The 16,158-nt window shown below is 35.9% G+C and overlaps 1 protein-coding gene across 1 annotated transcript in view; it reads right to left on the minus strand.

The window, feature by feature from the left end:
• SENP6 (SUMO specific peptidase 6) overlaps positions 1-16,158 on the minus strand; it is a 114,381-nt gene that overhangs the window by 35,337 nt on the left and 62,886 nt on the right. Inside the window, exons 10-14 of the mRNA XM_049777009.1 lie at positions 14,174-14,403; positions 9,279-9,449; positions 4,573-4,606; positions 3,725-3,919; positions 2,396-2,622 (exon numbers count right to left, since the gene is read on the minus strand). Coding sequence (XP_049632966.1) covers positions 2,396-2,622; positions 3,725-3,919; positions 4,573-4,606; positions 9,279-9,449; positions 14,174-14,403 — 857 coding nt within the window. The remainder of the gene's footprint in view (positions 1-2,395; positions 2,623-3,724; positions 3,920-4,572; positions 4,607-9,278; positions 9,450-14,173; positions 14,404-16,158) is intronic.

Below are 16,158 nucleotides of genomic sequence, written 5' to 3' on the forward strand. Positions count from 1 at the left end.
TGGGAAGCACTCTACCTGGGAAACTTTAATAAAAAGAGCTAATAGGAACTAGAAATATGGTTGATAGGGTTTGTAGACCAAAAACCTGGCATATGCAAAGCTCCATGTCCAACCCTTGGCAAAACATTGCCCATTGGTTCCCCATTACTAAGCATTAGTAAAGGGTGTAAACCTTTTAGGTTCCCACCACCATTGTGCCCTCAAACATCATTTTCAGGTTAAGCACTGAATCATCAGGTATATAAAGGCAGGCCAGCACTAAGAATAGCTCCCCTTTTCTTTTGTCCCTATTTTTTATTTTTTTTAAAAAAGAAAATGTTATATTAAAAATACCCAACAAATAAATACATAAACAAATAAATAAAAGAAACTCAGACAAAAGTTGAAAAAAAAAAAAAAGGAAATGTAAGGCAAGAGTGCTTTTCAATTCAAAAGATAAGAAATACTGGGAGCCAGAGACAGAGTACAGTGGGTCAGATGGTTGCTTTGTATGTGGCTGATCCCAGCATCCTATATGGTGCCCTGAGCCTGCCAGGAAATATTTCTGAGTGTAGAGTTAGGAGTAAACCCTGAGCACTGCCAGGTGTGGCCCCAAATTCCCACTCCCAAAAAAGGTAAACAGGCAAAAGTAGGAGATGAATTATCATCAGATTTCAAACAGTCATATCTATATAAAATACTGTCTTTCTAGTACCTAAGATTTCTCCTATACATATTAAAATAGATATGTCAGTAACTCCAGGAACAGATATAGTAGTGTTTTTCTTCTAGCAGTGGAGATCTACATACCTAAAAACAGTGAATAGTTATATGAGAAGAGGCTCAGGGAAAGCCTACTGAGTTTCAGTTCTCCAAAATAAAGGGACTTTCAAAACAAAAAACATACAAACAAAAAAAGGGGCCAGAGTGGTGGCATAATGGTAAGGCATCTTGCCTTTTCCACATTAGCCTAGGATGGACCGAGGTTCACTCCCCTGACGTCCCATATATGGTCTATCAAGCCAGGAGCAATTTCTGAGCACATAGCCAGGAGTAACCCGTGAGCATCACCGGGTGTGGCCCAAAAACCAAACCAAACCAAACCAAATCAAAAAAAAAAAAAAAAAGGGGTGGGACCTTAAACAAGTCAATGCTAGCATATATGCCCTGGTGATTCTCACTTTAATATATTTTAATTAACAACGATCACATTGACAGTTTCAATGTACTGGTGAAGAATTCCAGTGAAATTTAAGTTCATCTCAGCTACTTTGACTGTAGATGACCATTTTTTTATTCGTCTGGAGTAGTTTTGGAAAAGAAGGGGAATGGTTCCCATTGTTTCTTTATGTTTTTTCCTATCTCCACTAACTGTGAGTAAATAATTTTCTTTGCTGAGGTCTTTCTCAACTTAATCAAGATTGTACCTTGGGTAACATAATTTCAAATTGTAGCCAGACTGAAATATTAAGCTAAAATCTTAGATTTAAGCATTTTCAGTAAGTTAGGTCAGAAAACTTTGCCATAGTACAAATAAATTTAGATTTAAATTATCTTCAGAACTTAACTTAAAAATTAACATTGAATGTGTTTTCATAGTACTTTGGCCTTTGGTTCAAATGACATCAAAGTTACTTATCTAATCAGTTTTATTAGAATTAGATTCATGATGACAATCAGGAACAAAAGGTCCAAGTTTTTTTCAAGTATTTTAATCATGCATTTACATGTCAGACATAAACTAGAATATTATCAGAGACCCAGCTTTCTTTTATTTTTTCCAATGGGGAGTCTCTCAAGCAGAACTAAGGAGTCCAGGATTCACTTGTAACATTACACAGCAAAACTGCATGCAAACCAGACAGTTTACTGTTTGGGCCCAGCAACACACTTCCTTGCAGCTTGGGCCCAGTGATTAGGCAGATAGCTGAGACAACCTCGTCGTAATGAACACTAAGCAGTATCAAGGATCACACTGGGTTTCAGACCTGCCAAATATATACTACTGCCATCTAAGCGCTCTCCCAGCCTCCCAAATGACTTTCTGTGACATTACTGAGAACCACTAGCAAATTTAAGAAACTAACAATCAACTTAAACATGGCATGCATGCACATGTTATGTTCACTGATGGGAAACAGAAAAAAGATGAAATACAAAGAAAAGCAGAGAAAAAGAAAAGACAAAATAATTTTAAAAGGATATTAAATTGCTTCCAAGACTTTAGCCAAGTACTATCAACTTATTTACCCACCATTAAAATTTTGATACAAATTAGTTTATAAAGCACATATAAAAGCAAATTAATTCTAAAATGGAATTAAAAAGATTAACTCAGAAATGAATAACATATTTTAAATATATTTTCTTTCAAAACTGTTACTTTAAATATTTCAACGTTCAAAATCATACTTACATTTTTTATTTTGCTTTCTTTTTGCACACAATTTCCTTTGATGCTCTCTTCATAAGTTCTCGTACAAGCAACAAGTCTGCTGTTAGCTTCTTCAAAGGGGATTTTTGCAAAAAAATTAGACACGTTATTCTTTATTCCAATGCCATTAATGATATTTTCAAATATTGTATTTGCCTGAGGATCAAGGCCATTGTGAAAAATTAAAATTATATATTGTTCTTCCAAATCTGAAAAGAAATCAATATATATGACTTAAAAAATATAAGTAAACGTATGTTAGAAATAGTAACAGGCAACTATTTAACAACATCAGAAGAAATTCTGATATAAATGTTCAAAACAATGTTTGGCATGTAATAAATACACAGTAAGTCCTAAAGACTAGTAAAAAAGTGTTACCTGACAAAATCATGTAAGTTATTAAGAAAAAGAAACCAGAACAGATTATATAAACAGCAGCTCAGGAACAAATCTAATATGATAGAACTTTATCTAACAGAATATAAAGATGCATATAATTTTTAGTATCATCAATGAACATTTTTTGGTCAACTACGAAATAATTGCCTAATAAACTTGTGGTAACTAGCAAATTTAACTGCAAACTGCTATTGCTAAAGTTGATTTCTTGCTGCTTTAATAGTATCTTTAATTTACTCATGATAAGTAAAAGCAGAAAAAGCTGCTAAAAAGTATTTATGTTATAATCAGTCATACTAATGCATAAAAGGAATAAAGAGTTGTTACAAACTAGATAATGTTACAAACATCTATACCATATCTATACCAAAAGAAGAAAACCCAGTCTACAAAGCCTTCTTATTCTGGCTAAGAATTATTTTTTTTGGGGGGGTGTCACACCCGGCAGAGCTCAGGGATTACTCCTGGCTCTATGCTCAGAAATCACTACTGGCAGGCTCTGGACACCGGGATTCGAACCACCGTCCTTCTGCATGCAAGGCAAATGCTTTACCTCATGCAATCTCTTTGGGCCCTCTGGCCAAGTTTTTAATGGATTCTTAATTTATATAGCTGATTTACAAGTGACACTCTTAATAGTGCATTAAACAAATTACTTTACTAAATTAAACAATATTAAAACAAATATCTTGAATTTTACCACACTAACCTTCTTAGTGGGTAAACCCAGGTTTCCCTTTCCCATCTATCCCTTCTTTGTCCTTTCCTTATCTATACAATGAGGAATTTGGTATTTATCTTACAAAGTCCCCTTAAAGATTGTAGATAATACACATCTATTCTAAAGCTTTTATCAGCATCTGAAAACTTTTCTATTCAACCAATTATAGTCTATACTACATAACTTACTTGTTAATTTATTTATTCCTTTATAATCATTCCAAACTTTATCCTCCATATTCATTTGTAGCTGCATGCTCAGCTTCTGATAAACTGCTGGTACTGTCCGAAGAAACACTACTGGTAATTTTCGAACATTACACCATTCACATTTAGTTAGATCAGAGGTATTTAAAGTAATCCCTACAGGATCATTTTCTGGTTCTGTAGAAAAACATGGAAACAGAAAAGGAATCAATTTTTCTTTTGTTGTTGTTTTTTTGTTTTTTGGGGTCAAACTTGGTGGTGCTCAGGGCTTACTCCTGGTTTTGTGCTCAGAAATTACTCCTGGCAGCCTTGGGTTTTCGATATGGGATACCAGGGATACAACAAGGTTGGCTGTGTGCAAGGCAAATACTCTACCCACTATGCTATCAATCCGAACCCCAAAAAGAAATCAATTCTTAAGAAAGCAAAAACTAAGCAAAGAACACTGTGAGCAAATACATGTTGAAGTTAAACATAAGTTTAACTCTGTAAAACAATGTGTTCTCTTTTCCCAACTCCAGAAGGTTGAGATTTTTCCAAAGGGGAAAAAAAACCCTATTAATCATCTTAAAAGGACATTCTACATTTTCTTTTTAAATAAAGAGGGTTCTAATGAAGCATACTTATAAAGTTGGATGTTTTAACAATTATAGAACCAATTTATGTTAAAAAATATAATGTTTTAAATTTAAATTTAAAATTAAAAATGTTTAAAAATACATATGCTGCAAATATTTATCTTTAGGAATTAAGATTATCATTTAATCATTTATTCCTATACTATAAAGTACTTTAGTATAAAACTTAAGTAAAGACATAAAACAGCTTACCTTCTAGCTGTATCTTGATAAAATCTAAACAAAGCTTAAAAAAAAAGTAAGATAAATTAGTACCAAGTATAGGTTTATAAAGATTTTCCTATAAATATTCTAAATGATACATTTTTTTTGGGATTTAGACTATGTACTTAAATGTAAGATAAGGTATTCATCCTCCCCTCAAAGAACTTTCAGAAAAGCCAGTTTTGGGACCTGGAAGATGATTCAAAAAGATGGCACCTTGGGCTGGAGACATAGCATGGAGATAAGGCGTTTGCCTTGCATGCAGAAGGACGGTCGTTTGAATCCTGGCATTCCATATGGTCCCGAGCCTGCCAGTAGGGATTTTTTTTTTGGGGGAGGGGGCACACTCGGCTGTGCTCAGGGGTTACTCCTGGCTATCTGCTCAGAAATAGCTCCTGGCAGGCATGGGGGACCATATGGGACGACGGGATTCGAACCAACCACACTTTAGGTCCTGGATCAGCTGCTTGCAGGCAAACACCGCTGTGCTATTTCTTCAGCCCCACCAGTAAGGATTTCTGAGCATAGAGCCAGGAGTAACCCCTGATCGCTGCCCTGTCTGACCCCAAAACAAAAACAAAAACAAAAAGATGGCACCTTAAGCTGGCTTTCCTAGCAAGCACAATCCTTGGCCTGATACCTGTGACAATGTGATCAGAATATTCCCAGGCTGAAGACAGGTGATCAGGATTATGATCCATGGCAAAGGAAAAATAAATAAAAGGAGCAAAAGAAGACAGCCTTGTTTTTTAAAAATCAAATAGTTTAGAATATTTCTTTCTTTCTTTGGGGGGAAGAGGATGGGCAATACCAAGAGATGCTCAGGTGTTACTCCTGGCTCTGCATTCACCAATCATTCCTAAGGTGTTCAGGGAACCACACAGGAAGGTGGGGAACAAACCTGGGTCAGTAATATGCAAAGTACCTTACCTGCCAAACTATCTCTCTGGCCCCAGGCATTTCTTATATCGGTTTATTTCTTCTAAACTCAGCAAAAGTTTTCAGCTTATTCTAATGAACACTTGAATACTCCTTACTTTGATTCATTAACTGTTAATATCTTGCCATCATTCTATGTACATTTCTCATTTTATGAAAGTAGCAAAAGGGCAACAGGGATTATTTTGTTTTGTTATTTTTGGGTCATATGTGACAGTGCTCATGCAAGCTGCATGCAAGGCATGCCCTGCCCACTGTGATATGCTCTAGCCCCAGACATCAGAAATTTTTATCTCTAAATCCTTCAGCATACCTCTACTGATAACAAAGTCATTTTATACAACTAAAGCAATATGTGAGAAAACAACTAACTTCATTCAGCAAATCATTCCACAGCTGCTCAGAATTGTCCAGTAGAATGGGGAGATAGCTCAAAGTGCTATAGTGACTTTTTCTAGTATTGTATACACAATGTTCCAGATTCCATTCCTGGTACTAAATAGTCTCGCAAACACTGTCCATACATACCCGGTAGTGGCAGCAGAGCTAGAACATCCCCCACAATCCTCACAATTTCTCCATTATTCAATAATAATGAAAGCTATTTCATCTTTTCCCAGATGCATACTTTGGTCAAGATTCCACTTGCCTAGTTTGTCTATTCCAATCTATTCCAGAAACCTGACTCCATCCACTTTTGAAGAACCCCGGTTAGGCTCTGCAAAATGTATAATATCATAGGCAAGTCTTCCCCTCTTTTAAATTTAAACCAAGTTTTTTTCAGCAAATATAGCACAAAGTTGATGTCTTATACTATCCATTAAAATCCATCTCAAAGCACAGGATAACAGGATGATCTACTTTAGATTTTAGCCTACTACTAGAGAAAAACAACATGTGAAATATTCCTCCTACAAAGATTTTTTTTCTCCTTATAACCTGTGGTGAGATACTTAAAAGTACATAAATATTCTGCTCTTTAATAAGCTTTCACGCAATAATTCAGATAATGGCAGTATGATAAAGGAACAATATGTTGAAGATCTGCCTGAATCACATGTTGCCCCAATCAACTGTTAGTAGTAGTTATAAAAACCTAACACTATTTTAATGTGAAGAAAATGTCAAATCTGATTACCCTAAATTAATGATCATCCTAATAAACTGAGAATTCAAAAGAACTTGAAAATACACATAAAATGTTGGTTAATACATAAAGGGATGATAGAAAAAGCAAGCTTAAATACTAATAACAGAATCTAGCTATGCACACTATAAAACTCTTTTCAGAGTTCAGTTTAAAATTTATTTAATAAAAGAAAATATAAAGTATATTTAGCAGTGAAAACTGCAAAGTCTAGAACATCACTAAATATACCTTGTAAAAATTACGCTTGAAGCTTTAAAAGTAATATGTTATTTAAGACTAAGGACTAGTGGTTTGGAAAACAGTACAAAATGAAAATTCCTCAAAAAACAGAAATAAGGGCCGGGAAGGTGGCGCTAGAGGTAAGGTGTCTGCCTTACAAGCGCGCCAAGGAATGGACCGACCGCGGTTCGATCCCCCGGAGTCCCATATGGTCCCCCCAAGCCAGGGGCGATTTCTGAGCACATAGCCAGGAGTAACCCCTGAGAGTCAAACGGATGTGGCCCAAAAACCAAAAAAAAAAAAAAAAAAAAACAGAAATAAAAAATTCCTAAAAAAATTGAACTCCCATATAATTCATTTATTCCACTCCTAGGGATATACCCTAGGGACACAAAATACAATACAAAAATCCCTTCCTCACACCTATATTCATTGCAGTGCTATTTACAACAGCCAGACACTGGAAACAACCAAGAAGCCCTTCAACAGATGAATGGCTAAAGATACTGTGGTAAATATACACAATGGAATATTATACAGCCATCAGAGGAGATGAAGTCTTGAAATTTTCCTATACTTGGATGTACATGGAATCTATTATGTTGAGTGAAATAAGTCAGAGGGAGAGAGATAGACAAAAAATAGTTTCACTCATCTATGGATTTTAAGAAAAATGAAAGACATTACTGTAATAAGGATCAGAGGTTGGAAGGGCCGGAAAGACCAGCTCACAATTTGAAGCTCCCCACAAAGAGTTGTGAATACTGTTTGGGTAATAACTACACCAAAACTAACATGACAATGCAAAAGAATGAGAAAAGTAGAATGCCTCTCCTTAATACAGGCAGGGGTGGTGGAGGAGGGGCATTGGTGGTGGGAATGTTGCACTGGTGAAGGGGGTATTCTGTTTATGACTGAATCCCAACTACAAACATGCTTGTAAACATGGTGTTTAAATATTTATTTAAAAAATAGTTTTATAAACTAAGTGCAGTGCTGTAGGAAGATTAATCAATCACCAATGTATAAAAGTATAAAAATGATGGTTGAGAAAGGAGATTATATTTAAAGTTCAAAAAAAGATTTGGGCCCGGAGATAGCACAGCGGTGTTTGCCTTGCAAGCAGCCGATCCAGGACCTAAGGTGGTTGGTTCGAATCCCGGTGTCCCATATGGTCCCTCGTGCCTGCAAGGAGCTATTTCTGAGCAGATAGCTAGGAGTAACGCCTGAGCACCGCCGGTGTGGCCCAAAAATCAAAAAAAAAAAAGATTTGATGTGAATTGGTATAGGTAGAAGGATAAGTAGACTAGCGTGACAGGTATAATTAAAGAGACTAAAGTGTTTTGTCTTCAAGTACTTAATATTCCTAAAGCAGTTTTTTTAGGATGGTTACTATATTAATGAACAATATTCTATTTTAAAGAGTCTTATTGCTCCAAGATAACTTTTCAAACTTTGGACTTGTTAGATTATACCTTGTTTTACCCTACAAAGCTTATCCCTGGTTTCTTTGTATTTGTTTACAATATGATTTTACCCAAATCAAAGATTATCCATGGTTCCTTTGTATCTGGTTTTCTGTTTGTTTTTTTGGACTTTTGGGCCACACCCAGTGACTCTCAGGGGTACCTTTGGCTATGCATCCTCCAGAAATCGCTCCTGGCTTAGAGGACAACACGGGATGCTGGGGGACTGAACCACAGTCTATCCTGGGTCAGCTCCGTGCAAGGCAAACACCCTACTGCTACACCATCACTCTGGTCCCATGTATCTGTTTTTTTTTTTTTTTTTAATTTGGTTTTACCCCTAAACAGAGATTGTCTTACATGTAAACCTGGGCAGAAGTGGCTCAGGATAGCCTGACCTATGTGTCTTTATTGTGTCCTTTACTCTCCTACTCAGGGGTGGTATCTGTACTCAATAGTTCTGGCAGGCAATTTTCTCTTGATACAGGTAGAAGATCGCCAGACTACATGTGCTTCCCCTTGAGCCTGGTTTGAATTATTTCAAGCAGCGATCCGACCCAGTTTTATCCGGTCACCCAGATTTGGAAATACAGTATAGAGAACTTTACACAGACTGTTTAATATCTTATTTACTTAAAATGCTTTTTTCATGTTTTAAGCTGGCACGAGGGAAAAACAGCAATATACACTGAAGGCTTTTCAAGTTTACTAAGAATTATCTTCCAGTGATGAATGTTAATGCCATCAATGTAATTTTTACTCACTAATTTTATGAGAAGTAATTAATAGCTGTTTATATCCTCTTAATTTGAAATAACTGAGTATTCTATTTAACTTTAAACTTAAAACATATTACACGTTAGATAAGCAATACTATTTTGAATAATATAAATGGTACAAGGGCTAATAAATATACTTACAATTACAGGCTCTATTAATAGTCTGAAAAGTGTTCCGACTCGGATACTTCGACAGTTCAAAATTACACTTTCAAAAGAACTTTGGCAGCTTAAAGATACAGGATCAAGTGTAGGTTCTTGAGAAATCACTTTGCGACGTTTAAGAGGTGTAGTGATAACAGAATTACCAAACTGAAAAGGCAAAGAAAATTTTCACTTAGTTACAAAACTACAAATATTGTTAAGACCAAAAATAAAAGTTTAATTATCAAATATAAAATATAATGGATTCATACAATGATAAATACCATATTTATCTAGTTACTTCTTGAATAACAGTAATTGTATGCTAGTAACCAGACTACCTGGGTTCAAATCAGAGCTTTTAATAACCTAAATAAAACATTCAAATTTTGATTTTGTAAACTGTAAAACTTCTGTATCTACTATATAAAGTTAATGAAAATAATCAATTAAGCACAATATTTCATGCACAGTATGAATAAAAATTGATAATGGTAGTAATTGGATTAAATTAATTCTTTCAAAAATAGGTATGTTAGGAGAATGGCTACTTGTGTCATAAAAACCACTTTATATTAAAGAAAATTAGGATCTAGGACCACAGCGATAGCACAGTATCTAGGGTACTCCCTTTGTATGTGGTTGACTTGGGTTGGATCCCTGGCATCCTGTATGGTCCCTGGAACACGCTAGAAGTGGTTTCTGAGCAGATCTAGGAGTAAGTCATGAGCATAGCGAGGTGTGACCAAAAAACAAAAACAAAGAAAATAATAGAATTCATAGAGATAGAACAGTTGAAAGGTGCCTGACTTGCATGTGGCTGACCTTAGTTTGATCCCCAGCACCCAATATAGGCTTTGAAATACTACCAGGGATGATCCTTGTGTGCAGAGCCAGATTAAAACCTGTGCATAGGTATGACCCCAAACAATAATTTTAAGAATTCTACCAATTTTGAGGGCCATGTTCAATACTGAAACCACTATGATTATGCTAAGCTTTGCTGGGGAGGGAGTAAAGGAGAGAACAGAGAGAATGGAAGGAATATACTGTAAAGTCTAGGCCTCATACATTAAGATGACCTCTACCATTTGAGTTTTAGTCCAGGTTCCACACCTCCCTCAAAATTTTAACTATCTGACATTAAATTCATTTTTAATCACTTCCAAAAGCAACTTAATCATAAAATCAAATAATGTATGTATATATATAAAATTATATATATATATATATAAATATATTTGATTTTTGGGTCACACCCAGCGGGGCTCAGGAGTTACTCCTGGTTCTACATTCAGATGTCACTCCTAGCAGACTTAGAGGACCATATGAAATTATGGGATTTGAACCTGGGTCCCCCCTGTGAGCCACGTGCAAGGCAAATGCCTTACCAGTGAGCTATGGCTCCAGTCCAAATAATGTAAGTATGTAATTTAAAGCAAAATAATTAAGCTTTGATAAAACCTTAATAAAGCTATTATTTATAAGAATAAAATTATCTTTAACTTTTTTTTTTTTGGTTTTTCGGGCCACACCCATTTGATGCTCTGGGGTTACTCCTGGCTAAGCACTCAGAAATCGCCCCTGGCTTGGGGGAACCATATGGGATGCCGGGGGATCGAACCGTGGTCCTTCCTTGTCTAGCGCCTGCAAGGCAGACACCTTACCTCTAGTGCCACCTAGCCTGGCCCCATAAAATTATCTTTAGAGAAAACAAATGTCTACAGAATTTTTAGAAACACTCGCATTATCCCTCTAATGAGTTTTGTGACTGTCACAGTAAAAAAAAAAAAAAAAACTGAAAAAACTGTGATATATATATACATATATACACATATATTTTCCTGTTAATAGCTTTTAGTCTTATTAACCAATTAATTTTTTTGTCATTAAAACATACCAGAAGTTTAAAAAAACAACCTGGTATAAGATAGTACAGCAACAAAAGTGATTGCCTAGCATGAAGGTGAACTCAGTATGGTTCTGGAATCCCAATATGATCCCCTCAGTACTACTAGGACATATCTGTGAGCATAGAACCAGAAGTAAACTCCAGAGTATTGCCAGGTGTGTGTTTCAAAACTAAACAACTTTTTGTTTGTTTGTTTTGGTCACGCTCCTGGTAGGCTCAGGGGATCATATGGGATGCCGGCATTCGAATCACCCACCTTCTGCATGCAAGGCAAACGTCTTACCTCGATGCTATCTCGCCGGCCCCAAAACTAAGCAACTTTTAAAAAAAATTTCAAGACAAGCTTACTTAGCACAGTAAATAAATAATTTAATGTCTCCTCCAACTGAATATATTATAGAGGATTGAAGTCAGAAAACTGGGTAGTCCTCCTGAGATGCCTCAAGAACACAAAAACTGTTTTTGTGTACCGATCTGGAAAGTCCTCATAACAAATTCTAACATAGAAAGAATCTGATATCTTGAGCATTTTCCTGAGCCATTATCTGACATACTATTCTGAGTAATTTTGTCATTAAGTCTCAAAATAGATTTACTGCCAAATTGCCCTCCAGCAAGTCAAGATGTACACATTCCTTTCCTCCAAACTTTACTCAAGATAAAATGCTTTTGATCAAAATTTCAGCCATCTGATAGTTCACTAATGTATTTTCATCTTCACATTAACTACATTAATAATATTTTGGGGGGTATCTAAAGTAGGGCTCAGGGGAGACTCCACGACATTAAATTAAATTTCAGATTTCAACGCTCAGGGTCAGTGGCTCCAGCTCAGGCTCTGCAGTATTGGGGAGCGACCTAATTTATGCTATGCTATACTGGAACTAAACCTGTTTTTCATAAATGGAAAGTATCTTTTTCAGACATTAATCATCTTCTCAGTTCTATCTTGCTACCTTTCCGACATTCCCACTTTATTCATTTTTATGGCTTCCATTTATCTCTTAATTAAAATATCGATAGAAAATCAACACTCAGTTTGTCACATTGTTTATTGTTCTCTATTTTGCATTTGTCTATGCATTATTTATGATTTAACCAAATATATCTGTTCATTTTAGAAAAACATTCTCGACATCATATTAAATACAGTAATTCAAAGATAGAGAAAAAGCTCTGGGTTCAAAAGCACATCACTTGCATACGGCAAGGACTTATGCCTATCTCCTTGCCACCCCCTCCTGCTCCACTCTCAAAGACACTGCATGTAGAACTAGTGGCCCCAGAAGTGTACTTTGTTGGACTGAGTCATATATAGCTGAATATTCTCAGAAAGTTTCCAGTTCCTCGTAGCATTTCTTGGGAGGCTCAAGACAACATAAATAAAAATGTCCACACATTTTTTTCTATTAATCTTATAAAATATTTTCCAATTTTTCTGCTTCTATATATGCACATTTATTTTACCTATACTCCTATAAACATGTATATATGTATATATATTTACACATACATATACAACTTATGATTTTATTTTAAAAGGTTTCTATTATGGGCCAAAGAGATAGCACGGTGAGTAGGGAGGGCACTTGCCTTGCAATGTGGCCGACCCAGGCTCAACCCCTGGCACCACATATGGCCCACAATCCCTGTCAGGATTACCCTGAGTTAAGAGCCAGGAATAAGCTGAGTATGGCCCAAAATACAAAAAAAAAAAAAAAAGTAAAGTTCTTCTTACAAAATTAAATATTCAAACATTCTTGCTAGCTGGTATTGTCACTCAGCAGTATTTAGATATCTTAATCCTTTATATAAACTCTAATTTTTAGTCTGGTTGCAGAAAAGATCTATGGTATGAAACAACTATTTCTTCAACCATCTCCATATTAATGGGTGTGATTTTCTTTACAGTTGTTGGTCATCATATTCATACTTACTGAAATTTTTTATTTGTATTTTGGCAATAATGGGAACTGAATTCAGTGCTTCCCACATGCAAGGGGAAGTGATGTATCACTGAGCTACAACCCCAGTTCTCAAGATATACATAGTAAAGGGGGAAGATTCTTTTAGGAAATAAAAGCTTTGGTCATTTGCTTCATACACTGAAAATCTTTTCAGTATAATCTTTCCATTGCATTTTCTTCTTTTTTTTTTTTGGTTTTTGGGCCACACCCGGTGACGCTCAGGGGTAACTCCTGGCTATGCGCTCAGAAGTCACTCCTGGCTTGGGGGACCATATGGGACGCCGGGGGATCGAACTGCGGTTCATCCAAGGCTAGCGCAGGCAAGGCAGGCACCTTACCTCCAATGCTACCGCTCGGCCCCTTTTCATTGCATTTTCAAATGGCAATAACTTAGTTTCCCATCATAAATTTTGAATGTTTGTTAAGAATTCAATTTATATTTCATCTTATTTGCATTTTCCATGAGGTTATCTGAATCTTGTCTATTCTTATTTTTTGTTCCAACTTTTTTTTTTTGTTTTCCAAATTTTTAGGGTTCCTAGTATATCATAAAATACTTCTCGGTATTATAAATCTCTGTATAACAAATATTTCTCTATCTATTACATACTGACATTCTATGTCACATAAAATTTTTCATGTGAACATTTTAGGCAAAGTTGACATGGGGCTGCAGGCCTGTATTGTGCTGTTGTTCCTGAGACAGGAGCAACAAAGAGATAGGACATCATGGCCACAACCAGTAGTTCTGGGGAGCCATTTGGTGCTGGGAATCAAATTCAACTCACTAAATAGGAAGGGATGTAGCCTAACTCTTGAGCAGAGTTATCTCTGACCTTGCATCTTACTGCAGTTCTACATAATCCTTCAAGTGTTCATTTAAGCCCCATGTAATAAATACTTTTTTCTCACTTATAAGTATTATTTTCTCATACTGACAACTGCCACATTACCCTCCAAAAAAGAATTACATACCAGAGGGGAGACTTTATCTGAATAAATGTGAAAGGTACCTGGTCTTTCATTCTTGCTTTTCTTGGCAATGTAACTGTACTTAATTCTGAATCTGCTGGAAAACTTCTTAATTCATGCTCTACTCTACAGGTATTTTCATTTAGTGCTGCTTCTACTTTTCCAGTGGATGGTGCTGGGGAAGAACATGCTGAATCAGCAGGTTGAGGAGATATGCTCTCTCTTCTGTTAGTCCTGTCATTGTCATCCTCATCATCACTGGATAAAATGACTATAAAGAAAATGTTAAATACTTAAGATTTTTCATTCCTGTTAATAATGTAAATATAAACAAATTTGCTTTGGATCCCCTTCAGATTTGAAATGAAAAATGAATAAACATATAGCTTATTCTGTTTGATTAAGTTAAATTTGGAGAATAAAAAATGAAAATTTTAAATACACAAATATGAAACTGAATCTCTAGTCCATTACTATTCACCACCCACTAAACATGCTCAAGAACTGAATGTTTATCTGCATGCCTGATAAGATGTACAAAGTATTTAAGTAATATAGATACAAATTGTTCATAAAATAACTTGTAGTATTAAATAGCTATGAAACTCCAAGTAACCAAATAAATTAATTCAGGCAGAAAAAAATCACTAAAATCCGAATTGTTTCTCAGAAAAATTCTGACCACTGCCCAATAATGCTTGATATATCTTGGTAAGTAAATAAACATGGACAAAATGTAAGTTGATTTTATATACCTTATACTTATTTAATTTTATATTACACCTCTATATCAAAATACCACAAAGCTGGTCCCACCAGCAATTAAATCAAGTACTAATTTGCAGTCTGCTTTATAATGACCCCACTCTAGTATTGTACAACTTTCTGATACTTTCCCCATGTCCTAGAATACTATTTACTTTCTCTTCAAAAACCACATGGGCCAGAGCGGTGGAGCAGGGGTAGGGCGTTTGCCTTGCATGTGGCTGACCTAGGACAGACCAGGGTTTGATTCCCCCAAGTCCCAAATGGTCCCCCAAGCCAGGAGCAATTTCTGAGCACAGAGCCAGGAGAAACCCCTGAGCATCACTGGGTGTAGCCCAAAAACTAAACCAAACCAACAAACCCCCCCACAAAAAACCCCACAAGTATTGCAGTCTAGATTTTAATTTCCCTTACTCTGTTGTCAATAAATATTAGATTAGGAGCCAAAGAGATAGCATAGAGGGAAGTTTACCTTGCATGCAGCTAACTTAGGTTTAAATCTCATCAGCATCTCTTATGATCCCCCAAGCCTGCCAGGAGTAACCTTTGATCACTGGCGGGTGTGGGCTAAATCCCACCTCCCAATTATACATATTAGCTTAAATAAGACTTTCTCATAATCTAACCAAAGAAAGCATGCAAGTACATGCTCGATCATATCAACTGACTTAAACTTCCTATTTTTTTAAATTAAAAATTTTTTTTTACTTATTTGCTCATCATCTGTCTTTTTCTCTCTTATGGAAACTGCAAAAAAGTAGAAATGTTGATTGCTAAATCCCCAAAATTTAGCAGTCTTACAAAGGGGGAAAAAAGTGTATAAATTTGGGGGCCAGAGTGTTAGCAGAGCAGGTAGAGCATTTGCATTGCATGTGGCTGACCTGGTTCAATCCCTGACATCCCATATGGCCAATTAGAGAATAATTTCTGAGCACAGAGCAAGGAATAATTGAGAGCTGCTGGGTATGGTCCAAAAACAAACAAACAGAAAGGTGTGAGTTTCATAGGAACAATTTTTCCCAGTATGCCATAGTTTTCTGAGCATTATTCATGCCCAGTGAGGATCATTCCTAGTACCACTGTGTTTGTCTTTTACATTCTGTTGTCGAATTTCAGAAACATATGGTAAAAGTCAAACTTTTGCTGAGTGGTATTTTATTAACAAAAAAAGTTAGCAGGTCAGATTATAAGGAAGGTCAAGCCAGATTAACACATAATTGAAAGTAGGAATTTGGCCAATTGTTAGTCAATTGCATCAAGT

Source organism: Suncus etruscus, chromosome 7, assembly GCF_024139225.1.
Source record: "Suncus etruscus isolate mSunEtr1 chromosome 7, mSunEtr1.pri.cur, whole genome shotgun sequence".
Lineage (NCBI taxonomy): Eukaryota > Metazoa > Chordata > Mammalia > Eulipotyphla > Soricidae > Suncus > Suncus etruscus.